Genomic DNA, 26,426 nt, shown 5'->3' on the forward strand with positions numbered 1-26,426 from the left:
AAAAACAATTACATCTTATGAATTATCTATTTAAAAAAACTAAACGTACCTGACCTATTGCAGCTGAGGGTGTCGAGCTTTACCCAAGCATGTAATCTACATGAAGACACAGTAAGGCTTGAGTGAGTAACGCATTATGCATCAATGCACATGTAAGAGTACTACATCCCCCATGTGAATTTAAAAAGGAGCGAGCACTGTATATCCGCTTGGGGGTTAATTCATGTAGGCATGATGGGTTCATTTGGTTGAAAGAAGTGCAAGGACAAGTTCACCTCACATAAACCCCTGCTGCTGGTCTTTAGAGGAGGAAAGTGTTTTACATAACCAACAACGCTAGCATTGAGTGCACTGTTTCCAAATTTAATCATGAGCTTTCCCAGCTTCGAAACCATTAGAAACAACAGCCGCCTTGATGGTTATTCTTGGCTTTTCTGCGTCAAACATCATAACCGAGTCACTGAGATATTTTATTCAATATCATTCAACTCACACTGCAGAAATCAGCCAAACCATAAGTTAAAAAAACCCATACATTCAGGGCCAGCTTCTACAAATGGGATGCCATATTTAATCTTGAACTAACTGATTTACTATAACGAGGGTGAAATGTTTTATATTCAGTTTAATTCCATCTTTATATTGGATATTCAAGAATCATGTACACCACTCACAATCTATGGGGGGTGTGACCCAGGATCACTGACAGTTACACGGCAATTACGCCTGGACCTAAACACCAACAAACAAAACAAGACATGTATTAGAGACTATCTTGCAATAAAATTGCTATTGCCAGAACTCCACATCCGACCAGTTTTGAAAAATTATAGAACTAATGGCCCATCCATCATTTTCAACCCCTCTACATCTAGCCCCCTTTCTTGGACTAGGCCCTCTTCCAACAGGACCTTCATTTTTATATTTAGTACACATAAAAAGTAAAGTTTTGTGACAACATCTGACAGAAATATACCTGGCAATTTTTCTAAACTACAGTAGGTGTTTTCAGGACACATATTTGCCTTTTACGACACACCAACAGACCTAAAATACACTTCAGTTGTTAAAACATTCATATTGTGTCGGATGCATTTTCGGGAAGTGCAGACCAACAATTAGTTCAAGGCTTCTTAAAGTCCTTTAAAAGCTTCCTGCAACCCCATAATAGATTTCTAGAGTTCTGACAGTTTAGTTTCCTAATGGCTTTTGTCCTTCTTCAAAATGGGTTCTAACATCTCATCGTACAATTCCATCTCTGCTCATATCAGGCTTTGTTCAAGACTTTTCCAAACATTGTTAAGGCTCCCGAACATCACACTGTAGCTTTCTGTCCTTCTGCCGTTTTTATGAAGCTTTTTGTACAGCCAAAATCTCGATCCTGGTGTCTTCACAACACTTTTTCTCTGCTGCCATTGCCTTTTGATTTTGTTGTGGAAATGTTCTGTCGATACAAGTTTAACAAACTTTTAATGGCTCTCACCTGTTTCCATTTACTATTCCAGCCTCACTTTGTGCGTTTTTGCTGTCGTCTCATGTGTATTTACATAGCAAACAGTGTTATGCCTATAGTGGAGTCTTCCGATATACATGTTTAACATGCAGTGAAAAGCCTTTTCATTCCATCACCATCCATCTGTCAGGTGTACACAGCCAGTTAAATTACCTTAGCAGACTGTCAGTTTGAAGGGTCCTAATGTACCCATTGTGATGCTGTGTACCTTGCATACACAACACCAGTTCACCTTTGCAGCGCATAAAAGCTGCCTTCCACAGCTGTGGGCCATCACAGGAAACAATAAAAATACTCTCAAATTGCTCTGACCTTTTTAGAAAATGTTATTTACTCCACACCAAATGGCCTGCTTGGTTAACTTAACTTAGCCACACCAACGCACCTGGGGCATGAGGATCTGTGTGTTTGTGTGTGTGTGTAGGGTAAGCAGATGCCACCTTCAGCTCAGCCCCTCTATCTTAGGGGTTTAATAGGCCATAACAATAAAAGAGGCATATTGAACCAGCCCTGGGGAAATCCGTTCTACTGTACTGCAGCGTGAGACACGCACATGAAAGAGGGAAGCAAAGAAAATAGTAGCGACCTAATTTGAAGTCTGCACTGTTCCCTACTGTATCGCCCTTCCTCGTTTTCAATCGCACAATATAAAGTGCTTTCTCTCGATCAAAGTGAGTTATGGCTTTCTGTTAGTAATTCTCAATCCTCCAAACAAAGACAGTGAGGAGGGAATACATGTTCTGTATATGTGCACTCATTCGAAGTGATGTGTGTAGGTGTGTTTACATATGCAGGAGGCCCATATGTTGCATTATGCAGAGGGACTTGTTAACATCTATGTCAGTTATGACAGTTATGACAGACTCTCCTCATGTCCGTCCCTCTGTGTCTCCATTCGTTTCACCCCCACAAACTTCCATTTCATCTGCCGACAGTCGTGTTTCACCCTTCCTACTCCTCTGTGCTTTGTTCAGTTATTGTTTCATGATTTTTTGTCACAGCTGGCTCCTCTGCGCTTCATTCTTTATGAAACAAAGCCACCAGGTATCTCAGTATTGAAATACAGTTCTTTCATTGAAGATAATGTGGTTACTAATAATAACATTTCAAATACCTAGAGGGCATTATTATATATATTTGGGAATGGCTTAAAGGAAAGAAAAAAGGTATCCTCGTGCAAATAGTATAAATTCCCCTTTCTGTGACTGCAGAACTCTGGGTTGGATTATTCAAAGCAAGTGAAGCCAGCAGGAAATCATATAAGGACAGTAGAAAATCATAAAGAGAGAGTAGAGCCTGAAATGAAAACAGAAAAGTGCCATCAGGGGACACTACAAAAGCTTGTGAGTAAATTAAGCACATTACAATCCCTATGAGGACAGAATAAATAATTAGTAGCCAGTGAAACGGTATGATGGGACATGGGAAAATATTATCTGGGCTACAGAAAACCATTATCGGACCGCGAATAGTCTTCTATCTGCATTTGTCCTGTACGGTTCAGTAAATGATGTTTTTGTGACATCCTTGGTACAAAATGACCCAAACAATGATAGTAAAAATTGTCTATTTATGTCTAATATTTGAGGACACCAAATAGAAAACAAGTTTCATGCTAGTTGGGTTAGCCCAGACATGATTTCATGTCAAACTGTATGCTGCTGACATTGTTCAGCTTAAACCCCACTGTGAAAATAAATACAGGGTATTTTACAGTAAATTACTGGCAGCAAAGTTGCCAACAAGTTACTGTATTTTTACTTTACAGTAGCGATCTTGTATTTTGTTTACAGTATCAAAATCAGTGCTGTATTTTTATATTATTGTATATTACTGTAATTTTCTATGTTGCTGTAATCTCAAAAACAATATTTTACTGTGATTATAACAATAGATTACTGTTCTGTATACAGTATAATTTTACAGTAGTGTACAGTATGCATTAAAACAGTATATTACTGCAGTTTTCTCTTTAACCAATTTTAGATCATTGTCTCATTTGCAATAGGTGATACCTGAAACGATAAACAAAAACTGGGATACAATTTAAATAAAATATGTTTATTGATTTCATTTCAATATTAAGTTCAATATGAAAAACATGGTAAAATAGGACAGTTCATGACAGATATAAATACAACAGTTTATGACAGATTACATTGGACAGTTCATGACAGATTCAAATACAACAGACCAATTAAAATAAAAAATAAAAAAAGTAGTGAGGTCACAACATCAAATCACAACAGTAAATCTTCTGTAATTATGTGAAAGTAAAAGGGTCCCCTGCAAGAGAAGTGGACAAAATGGAAAGCATATCATTGAAAATATTTTTACTTATTTTACTTCAAAACTGAAAAATGAAATACTATAGAGATCATACATGTATGAAGCACACATACAAAACATGTGGAATTAAAATACATGTTCAGCTTTACATGTCAAAAGTAAAGTGTAAAATCCTTACCTAACATGATGAGCCTTGGTGTGCGTGGTAGGGTCAGTTGAGCCTCAACTTCATCCTTCGTTGCAGTCACCCACACACACACACACACACACACACACACACACACACACACACACACACACACACACACACACACACACACACACACACACACACACACACACACACACACACACCATAATATGTTCAAATTAATGTACAATACAATCTAATATTTAAAAGGCATCAATTATTACATTTTCATTGCACAAGATCATAATGTTTCACTCCACTTACATCAGCCAAAAGGAAAAGAGCCTCTTCTTTGTCCTTGAAATGTGCCATCATGACCAGCAGAGATCTTGGTTGGAGGATTCCTCCTCGATTTGGGTGAGGACATTCTGAATCTCTCTCCTCCATTTGGTCCGCTGAGTGTTGAACCTGTTTAGCCATATAATCCTGCTACTCAATCTCGAAATAAAATAGGAACTTTTCGGGAAAAAAACCCAGCAATAATAACGTTTAAACCTAAATAATCCGTTAAAGTTCACAGTGGCTCTCTCCTCTTGCTCCTAATATTTTCACCCCGAAATATTGTACAGTAACAACAAAATTATACTGTAACATTACAGCACTATTTACAGTATGGCTGTAATATTACAGTATCGTTTTTTAATTGCTGAATACATTTCCCGCCTAAGGATAATATTGCCACAATGCAGCAGTAATAGGGTAATGTTACTGTACATCAGGGCTATTCAACTACACATTCAGTTGGGCCAGATTTTATAACTACAAAATTCAGCTGGGCCAGACATTCAGCGGCCTGTAAAAAGCGGGTAGTGACACATTTTAAACAAACACATATTACTGTGATGAAAAACATGCAATTTTTATTCATTGTTCATCTAACAAAGGTAGGTCAAAAAGTGCATAAAAACACAACAAATTAGCATTAATTTAACAGAATCTGAAAAAAAAGTGCACAGTTGTAGCATTACATTTGTTTGCTTTAGAAGTAAAATATTCAGGTTATTGTTTTTGAACCAGGCACATCACAAAGTGCATTTACTGAATACAATAATAGCAGTCTGAATACATTTCCTGACATACAAAAAAAACAGCTAAAGAGCAATGCAACACAAAGAGGTAGTACTGTAGCAATACTATTTTTTCACTTTTCAAGTAATAACAAAAAAATCATACGTTTTGGTCACATTTGACCCAGACACATTACAAAGTGCATTTAAATGAATACAGAAAGAACTGTCAAGTTACCCTTCAGTGCACAAACCCATAACAAGGGATACGGGTAAATATATGAATAAATACTACACTACACGTCTACTATAGTAAACTAGGTGCTTACTATCACCTCATTTGTGATTTGTCATCGCTGACTTTCTCAATGGGAGAAGGGACATTTTTTGTTTTGAACAAGAGCAGCGATTTTTGGCTCATAGGATATCAATGCAATCCTAAGACATTGGTGAAAAGTGCTGTCAGTCAGGGAGCAGCGAGTTCTACTTTTGATTGAGTTCATGTGTGAAAAGCTTGATTCACATGTTGATCCAAACATACTGAGCAAACAGATCGCTACTTTCTGAACGTTAGGGAACTGCCGTTTTTTGACATCACTCCAAAACTTCGCTGGCCCGTTAGTGCGCTGCATGTCAATAAGTTCCAGTGTATATTTCCCCTTGTCGATGCAGGGAACCACTTCCTTTGCTCTGGTTGATACGTCCCCCTCTATTGCAACAGTGAAGGGGTCTCTGGCAAAGCCCATCACCTCTGTGGGCAGAGCAAGTCCATCCAATCGCCCGGCAAAGTTCTCTTTCAACCTCGCAATGAAATCTGTCATCACATCCGTGATTTGTGCCGGAGATGTGATGTGTTTGGGGAGCGTCGGAAAATGCAGCATCCGACCCGTGCTCAAGTCGGTCGCGAAAAGGTCCAGCTTGACTTGGATCTGCTCCAGGGCCGTGGGAAGTAGGGGTGCTGAGGGTGCTGCAGCACCCCCTGGTGGAGGACAGGGGATCTGCACTTCCACAAGATTAAATGCAAATATAATTTTAAAAAAAACGAATTTTCAGCCTTGATGTAACAACATTCATAATTACGTAAAGATAACACCCTTTTCACCCAAGTTACATTTTCCATTTGCCCCGTACGATGGGCGCTGTAAGTGATGAAAGTGGGGAATGTTGGCTTATCAGGCTCCCGCAGCTCACAGCCAAAGTGAGAGAGAGAGAGACAGATAGATAGATAGATAGATAGAGAGAGGGGATGCACCGGTACCGGTGGGGATTGTTGTTAGCTTCTGCTGCGCTAACGGATATAAGAAGCTGTTTCTACAATAATGTGGAGGGAGAGTTCTGTCCTGTCAGACTGAGAGGCTCAGTGAGGTAAAGGACTCTGAATGTTTAGATAGTTCACTTTAGTCTAAGTTATCTCGGTGGGTCTCAAACGTTTTGATCACAATTTATGTAAGCAAATATTTCAAAGGGCCACCTTTATAATTATTAGGATAAATAAAAACAGGTTTGAAATCATTCCAATGTATACGATAGGACAGTAAACCAAAAAAATTGTTTAAAACTGGAGAGATTTAAAAATATGCATAAATTAATAAATGTTAACTGATAAAATAAGATATGAATGAACCACAAAAATAAAACAAGTTAGCCTACATTTATTTGTTATTGGCTTTGGTAGGTTATTGGTTATGTTCACATACAAACCAATCTTTTTCACATGGGTGTTTAGAGTTGTATCCCCTAGATCAGTCTCTAGTAATTGGGGGCTCAAAGTGCACCAGATTGAAGTATTTTACTTTAAAACGTTAAAAAAAATCTTCCCGGGGGGGCACCCAAGGACCCCCTCAGAGGATGTGAAGTCCACCCCCCAATTAAAACATGTTCATGCAATACTAAATACATTTGAAGCCTTTTTATATAAGCTGTCCACCATATCAATACGTTTCTCTTTTTGTAGTGTATTGGTCTTTTGTAGAGGTTTTTCATTGCCAGCTAAAATCTTGCCTAGGGCAGCAAATTGGTCAGAACTAGCCCTGGTGTCATCCCCACAGCACCCCCCATTTGAAACATGTTCCCACGGCTATGATCTGCTCCACAAGATCAATGACCGTTTTGTCTCTGTTTACGCTTCAGAGTTGAGAGAGACATGTTTTAGAGTTGCTATCATAGGACCACCGTTACTAGCACCACTAGATGCACTTTCAAAAAACGTGCTGCGTTGTGGTTTGGTGGTTTCTATGCAACGCGGAGTGTTGTGTTCATGGTCTGTACTAGTGTAGGAATTTGGCTACGGGAGGCTGGGCCACTCGGGAGTTGGTTCTGGGCCGCATCTGGCCCGCGGGCCGCCAGTTGAATAGGCCTGCTGTACATTGTACAATAACATTACAGTATTGCTGTAAAATTCAAAGTAAATGACTGTTGGTACTACAGCTATTTACTGCCTAGATTACAGATTTTACAGTGCGGGTATATCTGAATATCAAACATTTAACTTACAACGTCAACATTTGAAGCCAAGAAAAACTAAAACAGACTGAAAAGCAATTATTTCTCTCCACGGCATTCGGGCAGATGCCCAATGCAGATTTAGCCTGAAATGCTAATACTATTTTTCCCTACAGTAGTAATTCTGGCCAATGAGCCACTCTTGACCAAAGACTGAGACATGAATTTTGAGTAGGAAGAAGCATGAAGATTGGAAAAAGCCTTGGTGTGACAATAATCCTTGACTCATTTGAGGACAGGCCATCAAGAGACAGTTGGACAGTAAAATGCCAAGAAATCCATGATAGGCTTTAGAAACCTTTGGGGGAAAGCAGAAATGTTGTTGTATAAAGCCACGACTAGATGGTAAAAATCTTTGTGAGTGTAGAACACCACAATGAGGTGTGGAAAACCTAGAAGGGCCATTAGACACTGAGAACAACCCGAAACCTTGGTCAGCTGAATACATTTTTTCAGAAGAAAGCCATGTGAGTCAAGAAAAACAAGCGTAGCGTGATGAGTTTGTATCCAAAGGTGTGTTTGTGTGTGTGTGTGATGTCTGCGTAATGAGCCTTCGGCCTTCCCTAAACAGGTTTCTGACCCATAGACTCTTTACTGTGTGTGAGTGTATGTGTGTGAGTGTTAGGATGATACATGTGATTTATCAGACCAGTGTTGCAGGATTGAACACGTCTGTCAATGACATGCCTGTGTGGAGCTTCACACCATCTATCACACTGCAAACACGTAAAGGAACTCACGGGACAATGTTACACCCGGCATCCCATGTGTGTTTCCACAGTACATTATTTGCCATTGTCAGGGTGTTAGTGCCTTTTTTTTCTTCGAGAGAGAGTTAACATTTTCATGTGTCAGCCGACCTCTTGGCCTCTCGTTTGGTCCTTTTTCGAGGGTTGCTTCGAACCCTCTATTTTGCTCCTGTCAATCAAATGCACTCTTGATTGACAGCTGGGCACACAGTGGACAGTGAGTAGATTGAGTCGGCTTCATGCTGGGCTCATTTCCCCTACAATGTGCGATTAAGATGTGAAGATATAAAAAAATGCTGAATGTACATCTTCAGATGGACAAAAAGTGACAAAAATGTCCTTTCAGCTGGTCAATATTTAAAAACATTTATATTTGTGGAGTTTTATATTCAAAATGGTTCCTGCTTTCAAAGCCCTTCTATTAGACAAGAAGAAGGAAGTATTGTATTTGTTGGGGACTATTTCTAGCAGCGGATTTATCCACATTTCGTGCACAAGTTAGCAGTGCCATCCGGCAGGTTTAGGTGGAACACCTAGGCCACACAGGCAATAATCCAAAGCCTGAAAAATCGTATTCCTCTGTGCCATAGATGAGCAGAGACAATTAAATCCGTTGCTAGGCCACGCCCCTTTGCATTTGTGTATGTTGGTTTATAGAAAAGCAGGTTGCAGTTCAGCTACAGGTAAGTTTCAGTTTGTACTTGTGTTCGTCCTTGACCACAATACAATAATGGGTTTGTTATTTAAATGGTAGTTAGTAATTGTATCCAGTTAAGTTATAGTTTAACAGCTGTGTATATGTAACCATACATTTAAGGATGGAGAATTTAAGTTTTTAAGTAATTTAATGCTGATGTTTGTTTCTTTCCTTTCGAATTGCACATACATTTGAACATTACTGTATTATCCGAGGGCCTGAGCATCTATCCATATCGAGTTAATTAATTAACTGTTAGGAGAACCCTGCACAGCGTGTCCTGACTACACACCCCATATTGTTGTCCACAGTACGTTTGCTAATCAACAAGAACTTCATTACACACACTCTGTATTTTATTCTGGCTCATTTACACAAACACCGGTGTAGAACCACAAATACTTATTGGAGCATCAAATGTGGATTCATCCGCCAGAGAGAATAGTCCTCTACAAATGTGCTTTGTCCTTCTTTTTGAAAAACGTTAAATTAAAGATACATGGTTCAGCTTATTTTATGAAACTACAGAGCCTATTGTAAAACTGAAACCATTTCAAAAGCCTATATATATGCGAATATATATGCCAAAATACATAGATTAATTCAATTGGATCCACTCTAAAATCTAATAAATTCATCCTTGGCAGATTATACAACCTAATCCACCAATAAAATATATGCCAGTAGTTTTCCGCAATTTAGCAAACAAACAGCCAAAAAAAAACAAGCAACCAAACCAACTTATTGTTGGAGGAAATAACACTAGCCCATACTTCTTAACGAGCCCGTCACACCTTTAGTGAGTCCTGAAATCATGCACAAGAGTAAACCGCAACACCCACCTCACACTCCCATTGCAGCAGCATTTCCACCAGTAATCGCTTGAACCAAGCTTCATCCTGTGTTCTTTTGAAACTGATGAAGGCAGTTTCATGAGATGTAACTCCTAGATATGGCTTTTATATGAATCATAAGGCCCATACAGGAGTGATATACAGTTGTAAAAAAGGATAGTACAAAGCAGGGTCACACACATTCAGAGGCTCACATTCACATTTAGCCGCTCAGGTGGGCATTATTTTCGGAGCATTAGTGCAGGACACAGCGCAGACAGTGAGATTACTCCATATTCAAGGCCACGGCTCGCTCTGAACCTGTGGCTGTGAATCCTTTGTGAATTTGCTATTAAGCCTTGAATAGGGCCGTGGGGAATGAGCTGCAGGCGACGTGTGTGCTGCGCCGCGGCTGATGGAGAGCTGACCCTCTGCATCTTTTACAGCATCCTCGCCGAATGCACCCGGCTTTGTTCGACTGGTGATGGGATTCACCGTGATTCATAGGCCTGTTATCACGCTGTTATAGGTGTGTGTGCAGTGTTGAAAGTGTGCCGGTCCTACCCGGTCCTTAGTACCGGTAAGAGATTTCCAGGCGGTCCGGAGGACCGGGAAGAATTGATAGCTCCACCCGTGGAATTTATACTACGAAGGGCAGATATGTGTGTGTGTGTGTGTGTGTGTGTGTGTGTGTGTGTGTGTGTGTGTGTGTGTGTGTGTGTGTGTGTGTGTGTGTGTGTGTGTGTGTGTGTGTGAGAGAGAGAGAGAGAGAGAGAGAGAGAGAGAGAGAGAGAGAGAGAGAGAGAGAGAGAGAGAGAGAGAGAGAGAGAGAGAGAGAGAGAGAGAGAGAGAGAGAGCCAGCTATGTCCATGCTAAATCCCACACAGACTGTAATGGTCCAAAGGCCACAGATGGAGACATGTAGTGTATTATTGCTGAGGTGATGATAGGATTCACAAGCACACTATGGGAGCTCTTGTGAGATGGAAATGTGTGAAGGTGTGAGAAAGAGGTTTTATCATATCCCTTCATATGTCACTTTTTTCCTCACTATGCTATGACGTGTGTTTGTTAGCGCAGCGCGCGTGTTTGGTTCACCCTTGCAGTAAACTCCATTAAATATCATTTTACAGTGTGGTTAGTGAGGGGAGGGATTTGATTGTATTATAACTAATCCAATCCCAGCCAGGATTTTAAAGGTGACTGCCGCTACACTGTGTGTGTTTGTGTGTCCATTCTCTGTGGATTCATTGAGTTGTTGCTCATGTATGTTCTCACGGGGAGACCTAATATCAAGCTATGTAGTTTCATTGGGCTCTTGCTTGTGGCTGTGTGTGATCACACCTCTTGGACGCCTGTAAAGATGTTCTATTACATGGACTAGATGGCAGCTTCAGCCCCTGAGGATAGACAAATAGCAGCGGACAAGCATAAAAGATTTGTTCAATTTAACGGGAAAATCGGACCAAATTATGTCATCATTGCATTATCTTGTTTTTCTACATGTATCAGAACAAATGTTGGACTTTCACCAATATCAGAGCCGTTCTGCTATGATTTAAAGAATGTTACAGCGCTGACAGCCTTCTGCCAAGGACTTTTCTGTGGCCCCAATCAAGCGTTAATGGAGGAAGCGGAAAAATCATATGACAGTGTGGATTTTGCTGGCAGATTGAAGGTCAAAGGCCTGTTAGCAAACTCAGTATCATTAAGTTGGTGATAATTCAACCCACTTTCTTCAGTCTGCGTACAAATGACACGACTTTACACATTGGAAAATGCGTGCAATAGATACGCTAAAGTCCGATTTTGCGTGCCTATCATACGCCAACTATTCCCATTGAGTTCTCAGTCCGAGTTTTGCGTGCATATGAGACGCAAATGGATACGGTCGTGTCTGAGAAGACCGGAAGCTTTGTGGTCCATAAAAACATGTTATTACTCAATATCAAGCCACGATTATTGATTTTATTTGTAACCGTATAATGTCTGACTTTTTTTGCCGTCCGTGAAGAAAATAAATGGGGCTCAGAGCCTCAAAATACTGAAATCTGTATTGTTTTTAATCTTTTTTTCCTTCGAATTTGTTATTATTTTCTAAATAACACACTGTTATTTACTCAACAATAACACACTATTATCCTTGTTTTTATTTATTCGTTTAATTATATAATATTGGGCTTTTTAGCCCTCCGTCAGGAACTGATTTTCAAAATAAAGTCACCGGAAACAGACGTAGGCCAGGTTCAAGCCATGGTTCAAGCTCGATGATTTGGATGTTGTAGCTGCAATGCGCGCTGGGATATGGTGTTTCCCACATAGCCAATTCGTTAAAGGTCCACTGGACGCAGCGCAGTCCAATTCGAGAAGGCGATTCGCCATTAAAAGAAGATGAAGAAGAAGAAGAAGAAGAAGAAGAAGAAGACATTGAACACTCCTTGACACGAAGTTCCTCGAGGTAAACCCGTTTTCTGTAATGTAATAAAGACATTTACAGTGTTTTTTAAATGATTTCAGCTTTTGCATCACTTTACACAGCACCATGTGTCGACATACAAGCTTACGCGTGCGAATTATTTGCTAGTTAAACCGTGAACTGCTCAGTTAGCATCATTGAGTTAGCCTTAGCTAACTTCTGTCGTTTTACGGAGCTGTTGCAGTTTAAAATCAATCAATAGTAACATAGTTGATCATGTTGTAAATAGAATGGGGCTTCTTCAGTTTTTTGACAGTGTTTTGGGTTTTAAAGCTTAAATTCATTCTTCGAGCCGATCTGAGATCTGCTCAGATATTTGTCCCGTTGATATTTAAACAGACATCACTAGCCGCTAGCTAGCCGATACATAATCCAGTATATTCTGTGCATTAGCCAAAAGTAAAAACGCATTAGCAGGTACAGGTTACCAAAAAACATGCATCTGAAGATGATATGTTATACATTAGGAATTCATAATAACTGAATTATTGTTAAAGCCAGGGGTGGGGTTTCAAAGGAGATCTACATACTCTTGTTCCTCCATTGCTAATAGAATAACATCAAGGCCCTATACCAAAACATTTTATTCATACCTTTCCCTCATAATGCTGATGTTGGTCTAAACTTGAATTCACTTAATATTAGGCTAATTTAAATTACAGCTACACCTATCATCTAACTAACACCTTTTTTTGTATCAGCACAATGTCGAAAGAAACTGAAAAAAAACAAAAACTAGAAGCTCTTCTTCTGCTTGGGGATGCATATGTTGAGGACACACAGGCAAGTTTCTTGTTTTTTTTATACCCAAAGTGTCATTATTTAAATCCAGTTAGTTAATGCCCATTTTTTTCTCCCTCTGTGTTTCATTACATTCCATGTCCATAAAGAAACTCAACAAGGAGACTCAACAAGGAGACTCAACAAGGAAAAAAAGAAGACGAACCACGACCAAAAGTGACCTGGTGGAAGAGAGACCAAGATGGGCAACGTGTGGCCAGCAGCAAACGAAGGAAAAAAAGTTCTTCTAATGGTTAGTCTACATTTTATGAATTTAATCAAAGTCAGTATATGTGATTTAAAGTAGCCACTGGTTTAATAATGCTGTTGATACTTCATATTTCTATATATTTGCACATCGATTTTGTCAGAGGACTAAGGACTAAAACCAATAAGCGGATGTAAATGACATGATAATGCAAAAATACATTGAGCTTTGATATTTTTCATGTTTGCTGAAGGTTGGTGTTTTTGTAACAGTTCTTTATATCTATTAGCTAAAATAATCTGTTTAATGGGTTTGAATAATTTCCCCCCCAAACAGATGGTAGCCCTCCATGCAGTAGTTCCACCATAACAACACCATGTCTAAGCTACCAAGATCCTGGGAAGAAAAAAGCTACTTTTGAAGACTTTTTCTAGATAAGGTATGTTTCATATGAAATGTTTTCCTCATGGTATGTATTTATATTTCTGTATTTAAAGATTTTAATATGCAGAGACTTGAAGACCTTCTACGGGACTCTGAGACCATTAAGGAGCAAGATGTTGGCGATGTGCCAACATTGTCATCTTGGACTCAAAGGCAAAAAGAGTTTCAACAGTGTTGGCAACAGGCGAGGCCACAGAACGTTGACAACTTATTAATAACTAAGAATATCGTCAAGATGACCTGCAATCACTTTCTCCTGGATGAAGCCGTCATCCGTTGTGAGGAATGTATGCAATCAGAGTGGTTTTGTGCAGAGTGTGATATCTTGGTTCATACAAAACACACTCTGCACAGTAGGCAAACCACCTGTAATGGATGTTACAAGTACATTCCTCCAACAGAGTCTGTGAAACTCCAGGATGGCAAATAGATCATTTCTAAACAAGGTTAGTGTCCCATTTTTTTTAATTGATCAGCCTTTTTTCGCCTCACAAAAAACTTGTTTTAAACTCAAATTGCATTCTGTTATCATAGTGCTTGCTTACAACATTGTTAAATCTCATCCTGATTGTACTTTGACCTTGCAGATCGTTTGCTTCCAACATCCGTTCCTTCAAGGATATGTTCTTGTGAAGTTTTCGATGTTGCAGTCTCTGTTGGTAGACCTATCATATTGGTGTGCATAAATGGTAGGTTTTGGTGAAATTGTTTTTTTAAAAGTATTTTTTAACTAATACATTACTCTAATTCATTCATTTTTTTCTTTATGTGTTCTTAGGCCGTTACGATCTTAATGTTCCAGAGCTAACATGCAAACATTGCACTAAGAAATGGGGTCCAGAATTCAATGACTTGGTTAGGAGTGGATACTGGCCAGCTACCATGCTAGCACAGACCCTGTTCCACCCAGATCTGTTCCATTCCTTTGAGGCTATGAAGACGGCAGCTCCAGGAATGTCTAGACAAGCCTTTACTGCAATGTTGGACCAGCGAACAAAGCAGTTTGGAAGAGTAAGTACAAATGTGAAGCTGAAAGACAAATACATGTATTATCATAATAAATATATTTATGGCCAAATATGGATGAGCGAGATATGATAAAAAATATGATAACATATATAATGTATTTTTATTTCAGACTGGCAAGGTGAATGCCGATGCTTTTCAGAGAAGCTTTCTGCAGTATGTGTACTGCATGTAATATCTTGCATATTAACAGACAACGGAACAGTTGGTTATTTAACAGGACGCTTTATTGCCCCCTCCGGTGGTTCATCAATCCCAACATCGACTACCTCTCGCGCCTCTCCCACTTACTGTAACTGTCGTAAACATGCCGTAACGTATATGACAATTCCCCTTGTAGTCAGTTAACAATACTATGACATCTCCCTTTTTCCTTTTAACAATATCAACACATATCAATAACTTAGATATCTTTTCTTTAACAATTCAACACATATCAATAACTTAGATATCTTTTCTTTAACAATTCAACACATATCAATAACTTTGATATCTTTTCTTTAACAATTCAACACATATCAATAACTTAGATATCTTTTCTTTAACAATATCAACACATGAATAACTATGAAATCTCCTCTTTTTTTTTTTCTCTTTTTTTTTTTAATATCAACACCCTTTTTTAATTTTTTATTATTGAACTATCCCCTCACAGGTCAAGTCTCTGGACAGGTTTAACAGGTCTACCAGACCTGGTTTGGATCAGTCCATCAGTGTTCCTTGTTGGACCAGGCGAGCCATGTTCTGGGCTCATCTGAATGTCTGGTGTGTTATTGCTGGGACTTGTGTCGTCGTTCGCTGGAGGCCCCGCTACGGGCACCGCTTGGAGATGTCGACGGTTACGTCTGTACAGAGCACCCTGCTCTGTCTCGATGAGATAAGACCTCTGTGTAACACTCACCTGCCACTACTGCAGGTGTGGACCAGGTCTTTTGATTGTCCAGTCTGGTGAGAACATGGTCTCCTTGCTGCAGTGGTGTGAGCTCTCTCACGCCATGGTGCTTGTTATAGTAGAAGGCCTGTTTGCTCTTCTCCGCAGCATCTCGAGCTCTGATGTGATGTCTGCTCGGCCACCTTGGTTGCAGGTTCTTGGCCAGAGTGGGCAGCGTCGTCCTGATTTTCCTGCCCATTAGGAGCTCTGCCGGACTGACACCCGTACTGCTGTGTGGAGAAGAACGGTAAACCATTAAAGCAAGTAGGGGGTCCTTTCGTCTCAGAATCCCCTTTGCCGTTTGAACTGCACGTTCAGCATAACCGTTTCCTTGTGGGTTGTGGGGACTAGAGGTTGTGTGCTTAAAGTCCATGTCACAGCCAAAGCCTCTGAAGACATCGCTGCTGAACTGCGGTCCGTTGTCACTGACAACCTCCTCCGGTATTCCATGCCGGGCAAACGTGGCTCTCAGCTTCAAGATCACATGTGCACTCGTCGTGGTAGGCATGTGGATTATCTCCAGGTATCTAGAGTAGTAGTCAGCTATGACTAGGTAACTCTCTCTCTCATGTTCACATAAATCTATGCCAATTCTCTTCCACGGCCTGTCTGGGAGAGGTGTTGACAGGAGATGCTCTCTGTTCTGTGCTCTCCTCTGCTCACGACAGTAACTGCAGTTCTCAACTTTGTGTGTGATCTGTGTGGCTATGCCAGGCCACCACACCGAAGTGTTGGCCCTGTCTCTGCACTTGTTAAGACCTTGATGGCCCTCATGTATGCGTTCTAGTATCTCTGACCTCAATCTCCCTGGTATCACTATTCTACTCCCTCTGGTCACTACCCCATCATGCATAGACAGTTCGTTCCTAATGGGAAAGTACTCCCTAACACAGGTGTTTATGTGTGCTAGGTGTTCAGGCCACCCCTCTTGTATGTACCTGATCACTTCTTGGAGCTGCTCGTCCGCTGCCGTCTCCGCACGGATGCTGTCTATCTTTTTCGGCAATGCTGGAATGCTGCTCATCACAGCTGCTACGTAACACTCCACGTCTGTGTCTCTACTGAGCCCCTTGTCTTCCTGTGGGCTCCTGGACAGTGTGTCTGCCACCACCAGGGTTTTCCCCGGCGCATACTCAGCCTCCGGGTTGAACCTCATCAACCGCATGAGGAGTCGCTGGCAGCGGAGTGGCACATTGTCGAGATCCCTGGAGTTCATCAGTGGGATGAGGGGTTTGTGATCCGTAATCAGTTTGAATGCTGGTAGGCCGTAGAGATACATCTGAAACCTCTCACACGCCCACACGCTCACCAGGCACTCTTTCTCTATCTGAGCGTACCTGGTTTCAGCGTCGCTCAGTCGCCTTGCGTAGTATGCTACCGGTCTCCAGTCCTCGCCATGGAGCTGCAGCAGGACACCGCCTATCCCATAACTGCTTGCGTCTGCTGAGACCACTGTGCTCCTGTTAACATCATAGTACACCAGGGTAGGTAACGTTGTTAGGAGCTCTTTAACTCGCTCAAAGGCTGCTTGTTGCGCCGGACCCCACATCCACACTGAGTCTGCTTTTAACAGTGCATATAGTGGCTGGCCCACTGTGGCGAGGTCTGGAATATATTTCTCCAGGTAGTTGATCATGCCGAGTGCTCTCTTTAGTTCTTGCACGTTTTCTGTTGGTTCAAGTTTGCTGACTGCAGACACTTTGGCTGGGTCGGGTCGTACACCATCTTTGTTGATCACCTGACCCAGGAAGTGCAGCTCCTCCTTTCTCAGCACACACTTCTTATTGTTCAGCTTCAGGCCTGCAGACTCCAGCCGATCCAGAACCTTCTGCAGCCGCTCATCATGTTCGCTGGTGTTGCTGCCATGGATGATGATGTCGTCCTTGTAGACGGCAACGCCATCCAGCCCTTCCAGCGTCTCCACCATCTTCCTCTGAAATATCTCAGTTGCGCTGCTTATCCCAAAGGGAAGACGTTTAAAACAGTACCTTCCGTACGGCGTGATGAAGGTGGTCAATCTCTGGCTGTCTTTGTCCAGTGGGATCTGCCAGAACCCTGATGCTGCGTCAAGTGATGAGAAGACTGTGGAGCCGCTGAGCTGAGCTATCATCCCCTCTGATGTCGGCAAGATGAATCTCTCCCTTTTGACAGCCTTATTAAGCTTCTTTATGTCCACACAGATGCGTGCTTTTCCAGACTTTTTCTGGACTGGCACCATGGGTGCGCACCACTCTGTTGGGTCAGTCACGGCTTCAATGATGTCGTTGGCTTCCGTCCTCTCCAACTCTTCTTTCACTGCACCCAGGAGCGGTAAGGGGACCCGGCGTGCTGTGCATACTGCATAGGGCTGGGTATTGTCCTTTAGAGCTATCTTCACAGGCTGTGTTTTCAGTAGGCCAAACTCCTGTTCACTGGTGTTGACCTCGCCCACTCGCTTTACTAACCCCATAGCTACAGCTACTGGCCTGCTGAGTAGGTTATTCACACTCTGCCCTCTAATGACATAGAGCCTGCATGTGTATGTTTTTCCCTTGTAGCTGGTCTGAGTTATAAACTGCCCTAAACAGTTCAATCCACCCCCGGGACCACTCAGCACCTTCTTTGGCCTCTGTAGAACCCTTTTTGGCTCCAGTGTTTTGTACACAGTTTCGCTTATGATACTACAATCGGCTCCAGTATCTATTTTAAATTCTACAGGTGAGCTGCCAATCTCTAATGTGACTGTCCATTCATTATCATTGTGAGGCATGCTATTAACTGAGCCCAGCTAATAATACTGTCCATCTTCTGATCCCTCACCCTCTGTCACTTCTCTCACCTGCTTGCTCTTGCACACCCTTTCCCAGTGTCCACTTTTCCCACAATTATTGCAAGTAGACCTCCTTGCTGGGCAGTCATCCTGCTGGCTGTGTGGCATTTTGCCGCACCGCCAGCACTTCCTGTGGTCATTCTCACTCTCTCTCTCCTGGCGCCTCTCTCTCTGTGGGTGCCGCCACTTCTGTGTTGCACCTCTGCTATGCCGTTGTGCTACTTCCTGCACGGCTTAAGCCCGCTCCCCTTGCTGGTTAACTTGAGCTTTTACCTCCTCTGATTGACGCGCCTCTTGTACCATCATCTCCAGAGTGAGGTTAGGGATCAGCTGTAGCCTCTGAGACAGATCCTTGTCTAGAATTCCCACCACGATTCTGTCTCTTATGTTTTCCTCACGAGCCGTTCCGAAGTTGCAATGTTCCGACAGCTCATATAGTGCGCGGATGAATGTCTCTGCGCGCTCTCCCGCGCTCTGCACTCTCCCGCGCTCTGCACTCTCTGGTTGAAACATGCCCGTTCATGTATAACGTTGCGTCTCGGGATGAAATATGCGTCAAATTTCGCCAGTACAACATCATACTGCGACTCATTTTCCTTTTCCCCGTAGGTAAAAGAGCTGAGAATGTTCTCTGCTTCCTTTCCGAGCGCATACAGCAGCGTGCTTACTTGAACTGGACCTTCTTCTTTGTCCAGCTGTCTTGTACCGTGTAAACCGTTTCTTCCAGTCTGACCATTCGGCGGGTTTCTCGAAACAAAACTCTCTGGTGGTTGAAACTTTCCCATCCTCGACCACTTCTGACACCATGTAATATCTTGGATATTAACAGACAACGGAACAGTTGGTTATTTAACAGGACGCTTTATTGCCCCCTCCGGTGGTTCATAAATCCCAACATCGACTACCTCTCGCGCCACTCCCACTTACTGTAACTGTTGTAAACATGCCGTAACGTATATGACAACTCCCCTTGTAGTCAGTTAACAATACTATGACACTGCACATTTGAAGAGAATAAACTTCTGGGTAAAGGGCCATTTGTCTGTCCAGCCTGTAGCCCTGAAATGGTGGCTGTTTCAGTAGATGGCAATAGGAAACTTTACAGGTTCCAGAAAACAAACCAGTAAGTTTTTTACATTGACACAGCACTTGTCCTTAGTCCTTGTATTTTAATTTGACATTGGGATTGCTATTTTTATTAATTTTTTACATTACATGTCATTTGTTAGACGCTTTTATCCAAAGCAACTTAAATACATTCAGTACAGTGGACAATCCCCACTGGAGCAATTAATAGCTATAGTTATTTCCTGTTATACTGTTAAAACTACAGCTGTTGAATCTAAAATATTTCTGTTAGACTTTATAACCTTGTTTTGAAAGATGTGCTTTAAATATAATTATTATTATTATTACTTTGTTCAGTTTTTAACTAGAGTGGTTATCTATAATTCCTTTTCTTATAGGAGTGAAGAGCCAGGCTTCTTTGACGGAGTGTTTTTAGCACAAGACTCTGAGGTTTCCACTTTTGTGGAGGATGTTCGAGGGGCTGTCAAAAGTGTGAGTTTTAAATTAAGCAGAGCAAAATGTATCTCACCTTTTTTAATAACTAATTGAAGTTAAAATAGTAGTAACAAAGTTGCCTTCATATTTTTTTGGAGATGGGATAGAAGTGTTGAGACCAGATGACAGGGTGATGAGGTTAGCAATGCGGTCAAACTGTCACAAACATTATTGCTGTAAACAGTGATGCAAATTAGTCGCTTTTCGGCGCCTCCCGCTTTTTTAACGCTGATTTGGGTGACTTGTGTAATTCGTGGAGAACCGAAGAGTTTTCGTTTTGGGGGGGGGCGGGGGGGTCCGTCCGTCCGACTGACAACTTTAAAAAAAAAGAAGAAATCTAGATTGCAAAATAATTAAAAAAGCGAGTGCCTGTTTTTCCTGGCCAAGGACAGGTTCCATGAACACAACACGAGCGTAACGTGTCTTCGCGTGGTTATGTCTCGTCTGAAAGGAGTGTAGTGCCGCTCCAGCTGTACCCATAAGGAGCCGTACACATGCCGCAGTGTTTGCGTGGCTGTGTCTTTAGTTGTAAGCACAGTGGCGATCTGTTGTTTTTAGCATCTGGTTAGCTAGCTATGCTAACGAATTTAAAGAGCTTTTCTACAACCAGGTGGAAGAGAGCTCTCTCCTGAGAGGCTCAAATAACCTCAGCTCAGTGAGGTTAAGGCACACCTTGATATGATCATTATAGTTAAGGAGACATTAGAGACTAAATGAAAAACAGGTATGAAATACTATATGACAGTAACAAAAAAGTTGTTAAAAATAACAAGAATAGAGTTTAAAAGGGGAGTGATTTGTAAAATATCCAAAAAGAAAAATCTGCTTCCAGTTCTGTTTCAAATGGTCCCAGGGGAGCATGCCCCCGGGACCCCCCTAGAGGAGGTTAGGTCCCCCCCCCACTTAAATCATGTTCACATGGATAGGATACTAAATACATTTGCACACATTTTGTGTCCATATCTTTATGTTTGGGTGGTCATGCCACAACCGTGCACGTGAATGCATGCGCGAGTCATGGTCAAATATCTGGATTAAGAGGTTGCCTTTTCTTTGCACAGCATGAAAGAAAGGCCAAATGAATGGGCTGTGATTTTTGTTTTTTCAAGCAGAGGTTGAGTTCAATAATTTGTACGGCCCTCGGAGGATGTTTTAAAAATTGAAAGATAAAAGGTTCCCCACCCCTGCTGTAAATAATAATAAAAACCCTTGATTTATAACTTAACATCTCTGTCTCCTATTGATCTGAGTATATTATAAAGAATAGCCAGTTAATTGAAGCATTATAGCACAGGCCTTTGTCAGATTGTATATTACGCTGTTTTTTTTCTGCTTCGAATAGTTCTCTCTTTTTTCACCATACCTGTGTTGCATCACTGTGTAAAACTGGATTGAAAAACAGCTACATTCTAATCTAGAATATATTACACATTTGGAGCCTTCCAATTATCCAAAAACGGGTTTGTTATTATCCAGGGAGTTGCATATCCAGGTGAATCTGGCAGTCGAGCACAAAACACTTGTGTGTAATAGTTTATATGTTTGATAATACCGTCAGTTGGTCCCACTATCCAGTGTTTTGAAATAACTTCTGATAATGATTCTCTAAAAACGATTTACTATGGTAGACTGAAGGAAAAGCAATGTGTGGGGAATCTCACTGGACAGCAGCAAGGGAGACCTCTAAGCGAGCCAACAAGTTGGATGAAGAAGGTGTTGAAATTGCTGTGTGTAGGCATGGATTTCTTCTCAAAGGTTGGTAGTTGTCTTGATCATTTTCAATTAAAATATTTGTAGATAATCTGAAGCCTTACCTTCAATCTGCTTTGTGCTCACTATTTTTTATTTTTATTTTTAAAAAGCATTAAATATGTATAGAGGAGAAATCTTTGCCTATCCGATGTTTCTCCAAAAAGAGTTCCAGAGTGCCTCATTTTTGGCAATGGACGTGACGTGTCGGTATGTACCATATCTTGACAAAGTGTCAGAAGCCTTGCCTCATCTTCAGCCCCTAAAGGAAATGAGACATTGCTTGTCTGTGATGCATGCCAAAGCCCACAACACCAAATGCGAGGTGAGGATTTGAATTACTTAAACAACAATTAATGGTAAATCTGACCACTAAACATGAGTCTGAAGTGATCCAAGAGAATGTTTTTAAGTTATGAGTTGTTGACCTTGATATTTGCACCAACATTGATTACCTCATGCTTTAGATTATTTGGAATGCACGGAACCAGGAGGGTGCCGGCACCACTCTTTGTGAAGAAGTGGAACAAGTAAACAGCTTCTTATCCAGATGTGGCCTAACAACTAAATGCATGGCCAAGTCAGGTTTGTGAACTTGTTTGGGCCCTGCCTTCCTGTAAATGTAAACATTTATATTTTATAACATTGTAATGAGATGTATTCTTCTTCACAGCAAGAACTGACATGCTCACAGTCCATGTAATGGGCTGGAATCATCACAAAGAGAATGGCCTCCGCATGTCCTCTAGATTCCAAAAAGTATGTTTGTTTATTGAAATGGAGATAACTATTTTAAGCTGTAAAATTTGACATTTAAGTCCACCCAATATATATATATACAAATTACACCCCCATATAGACATTGCAGTGGTGCAGGACTAGAGCTACGAAATTCATTAAATATGTTATTGTGTTAATGTCCTCCTTAAAATGCATACTTTTGGTTTATTTTCATTGAATTATTTTATAAAATGGCATGATTCTGTTTTGCTATTTTGCAGACAGCAGAAAAGACAGAGGCTGTAACTGAGAGCCTGAAGAAAATGCAGGACCAGTTGAATTGCTCTGATGACATGCTAGAACTGTGGGTTGATGATGTCAAACAGTGGGCCAGTAAAGGTAAGAACAATGCTGTTTTGACGTATACATAGATGGAGTCGGTTCATAAAAACTAAATAATGCTGTCCAAATTAAACTTTGTCCTTTGCCTGTTAGTGTGCCTGTTAATGTGCAATGTGCAAATAATAGACATTGATTGTGTTTGAAACTTGTTTTCTTCTTTTTATCTTATTCATTTAGGAAGTGCATCAGCCAGTCCTGCAGATGCTGGTTGTTTACAGATCTCAATAGAAGCACTCTTTGTGAGCATTTGCCAGAAAAAGCACTACCTTTACAGACAAAATGGTAAGCATTTTGGGACATTTATTGGTTGTGTTGATTAAATCCCGTCAGCTCTTTTGTAATCTATGTGTTACTCTCATTACAGATCGTAACAAAAGGCGTCAAAAGATCGTCCAAAAGGTTGCCCAAGAAAATAAAAGGTTGCTAGAGGACATCCACAAGTACAACCAGCAACCTGATGGTGACCCTATTGACACCAACACGGTTGTGGAGAAACTCTCAACCAAATCTGCAGAGAGCATGATCTGGCCTTGGCAGGAACCCAACAGAGGTGCTGTATAAAGATTTTACTTCTAATCTACAAAACTGTAGTAATAAAATGTGTTCATTAATGTGAAATGTTTATATTCATTCTCAGACGGTGTGGACATTCTCACTAAGAAGGGGCTGTTTGACCAAAAAATGCTTCTGTCAAGACTGACAGAAGAAAAGCAGATCCTTGTGAAGGAGATGATGCAGCACTGTCAGTACCTCAAGGACTCTGTATCAAAGGTCCAGACACTGAGGGCCCCAGTTTCATTGATCACACAGACAGGAAGTAAGTGAACCACATGGATTTATTCACTTTAAAATACATAAGTCAATGTTTTTCAAACCAGCAAAGGCAAACACACTTTAAAGAAGATTGTATCCATCTGTTTGTTTTTATTTGAGTCTGACTGCATTCTAGTCTTTCTTGACCTAAATACATTTTCTCTGAATAATTTTCCAAATGTATATGTTTGCTATATAACTTGTAGGCTATCCGAATGGAATCACAGAGGAGGGGTACAAGGGCCTTATGTGCCTTCTAAGGAGAAATCTCCATGACCTCAGTCTCAAACAGCAGACAGTACCAGGCGCCTACAGAGGAATTCTGGAACCCAGTCCTAGGATGGTGGAAGAGGAGGACGAGGACATGGAAGAAGAAAAAGACTGGCAAAGTGACAACAGCTCAGATGATGATGATGAAGATGACGCAGAAGAAGGGACTTGACTTGTGGAAAGTTACTTGGTGCCCTTATGCAGTTCTATAGTTAAAGCGGACATATTATGTTTATTTTCACGTTCATATTGTATCCATATATCTGCCTTTACTGTTCTTCATTTTCACAGCTCCCTTCGGCCATTCTGACTTAATAATCAGATTTCAGCTAGCTGACTGTTTTAAGTGAATAAAAAGGTAGAAAAGTGACACCAAACTCAAAGCAGTCTAACAACTAACCCGTGGTGTTTAGCTAGCTGACGGGCACAACAACACTAGCACGCTAACACAGCTAGCTAACATGTAGATGTTTCCGTCTGGATTTGATTAAGTGTGCAGTTTTTACATTAAAGCGGACATATTAAGCTTATTTGAGTTTGAAATTAGTGCTTCTACTGTGACACGTTTCTAGCTTTAATGTTGAAAAATTACTCTCATATTACCTGTGCTGCAGCATCTCTTTTCTTTACTTTGTCATGGGCCTTATCATATATTGTAACCTGTGTTTAGCTACATATGCTCTTTTATCTTACCAAAATAGTAATAAACTTGATTTTGTACATAACTGATGTCTGTAAATATTTACTGATACTGATAGTTGTCTTCACACATCAAATAATTAGCTTGAACTGAGCTTACAGTCATACCATTTATAACAGAGATTGATATTGGATGTGTAACATAATTCATAACTAACTAGAACCTATGTTGAGGATCGGGAGAGGGACAACAGTTCTTCCAAAAAGCACTGGTAGTGTAAGGGACATCTTAAAGTGTCAGATAATAAAGACAGACATTGGCAGTGTAACGTTGTTGTAACGTGTAAAGCCCTAACACTGAGTACATCAAAGTAACAATTCAACAATATTAACCACATAGTCACCACTTGTCATAGGCTACTATCGGCTATAAAGTAAAATACAAATATTACCAAAAATGTACCCAATACCCATTAAAACATCCAAGTTGGATCATTATTTTAAAAGGCTTACTAATCTGAGGCCATGCATAGGAAATATCTCCCATAGTAAAAACTCGTCCACCAGTGGTAAACACATTTAAATGTATTAAATCAATGTGTGTGGTTGTGGAAATACTGGATGTGACGTTGTGCGATTGCGTTGCCATGCAACAGCTTTGGTTCATGTTAATTTACAAACTCTTCAACTACAACCCTAGTTATATTTAAAACATTTTTAGAAGGCCTCGCAAAATCCTTTAATGTAAATTAAAATGTGAAGGAATGTGTGTATAACAAAATACATCCGTCACAAACACAATACCGGAAACAGACGTAGACAAGATCCTCAGCTGATTGGATGTTTTAGCCGCAAAGCATGTTGGGATATGGTGTTTATGGGTTATGAAATCTGAAAACATGTTTTAAAAATAAAATAATACTTTATTCCGAGTGAGCTTGCTTTTCTCTTTGGAAGTCATCACATAAATGCATTGTAATGTACACGGTTCGGCTGCATTAAATATTAGACATCTGTCGTTGTTCTCTCTTTATAGAGCCCTGATGAGAAGACTTCTGGACAAACTGAAGAGCTGCCGCCGAAACATACGTGACGTGGATCATAAATATATCAGCAATTAAACAACATCTTCAATTTATTTTCACACAATGCGTCTCCTTGCAGTATCAACACTAATTCGGCTAACTTTTATATTTGATCCAATTGGTAGATAGGCTGTATTTACACCATAACGGTGCACAGCTGACAGACAGGGCCTTTTATTATTTTTATTTTCTTTGAATATAAGAATGTAATTACTGAGTTGAGAGAATATTCAGGGGTTTTGGGTGATGGGAGACACATCTATGGAATCAGAATTTCAATATATTACCGTTAAATGACGGATATACCTTTCTGTCTGCAAATCAGATATTAATGTGAAATATTATAGCAATATCCTGTAAAATTATGTGAAAACTTGAATAAAACTACACATCTTCAGATGTTATACATACATACATGTCCTACACTAATAATACAAATTATGTTATTATGGAATTGTATGCTGTGTGTATTTATTTCACAATATAGTTAATAGTAATATTATGTTTGATATTATGTTTTATTAACTAGAACACATTCTGATTAATGATGTGAAATATAAACAACCCTTAAATCAGACTTCAGTTACACCTGAGTACAATTCAGGGAAGGTGATTGTCAAGTGCCAACAATCAGGCGAGATATTTGATAGTTGGTGCTTGAAAAGACTAAACATTTATCTGCAGATCCCTATAAAGTATATTCATTACTTGTTATTCTCTACTAATAGTTC

The 26,426-nt window shown here is 40.5% G+C and overlaps 1 protein-coding gene across 5 annotated transcripts; it reads left to right on the plus strand.

Moving 5' to 3' along the window:
* Window positions 1-12,077: 12,077 nt before the first annotated feature.
* LOC307040432 (uncharacterized protein) lies at window positions 12,078-26,027 on the plus strand. 5 transcript variants are annotated; one of them, XM_079683254.1, is made up of 17 exons: window positions 12,078-12,238; window positions 12,958-13,039; window positions 13,147-13,289; window positions 13,581-13,683; window positions 13,756-14,134; window positions 14,276-14,377; window positions 14,467-14,699; window positions 19,921-20,014; window positions 21,646-21,772; window positions 21,880-22,091; window positions 22,234-22,351; window positions 22,440-22,525; window positions 22,768-22,885; window positions 23,066-23,170; window positions 23,253-23,438; window positions 23,526-23,705; window positions 23,908-26,025. In XM_079683254.1, exons 9-17 carry the CDS (start codon window positions 21,661-21,663, stop codon window positions 24,141-24,143), a joined length of 1,353 nt encoding a protein of 450 aa, XP_079539380.1. In that variant the 5' UTR covers window positions 12,078-12,238; window positions 12,958-13,039; window positions 13,147-13,289; window positions 13,581-13,683; window positions 13,756-14,134; window positions 14,276-14,377; window positions 14,467-14,699; window positions 19,921-20,014; window positions 21,646-21,660; the 3' UTR covers window positions 24,144-26,025. The 5 variants fall into 5 exon arrangements, with proteins under 5 accessions (XP_079539380.1, XP_079539379.1, XP_079539381.1 ...); XM_079683253.1 differs by having other exon boundaries at window positions 13,581-14,134; XM_079683255.1 differs by lacking the exon at window positions 12,958-13,039 and having other exon boundaries at window positions 13,581-14,134.
* Window positions 26,028-26,426: the final 399 nt, after the last annotated feature.

This window comes from Notothenia rossii (assembly GCF_949606895.1).
Source record: "Notothenia rossii genome assembly, chromosome: 1".
Classification (NCBI taxonomy): Eukaryota; Metazoa; Chordata; class Actinopteri; order Perciformes; family Nototheniidae; genus Notothenia; species Notothenia rossii.

Coding starts and splice junctions, on each gene's coding strand:
- LOC307040432 (XM_079683251.1), top strand. CDS start 19,838: ATGTGCTTTAAATATAATTATTATTATTATTACTTTGTTCAGTTTTTA. Junction 22,352..22,439: donor TAAATGCATGGCCAAGTCAG/GTTTGTGAACTT, acceptor TCTTCTTCACAG/CAAGAACTGACATGCTCACA. Junction 23,706..23,907: donor ATTGATCACACAGACAGGAA/GTAAGTGAACCA, acceptor TATAACTTGTAG/GCTATCCGAATGGAATCACA.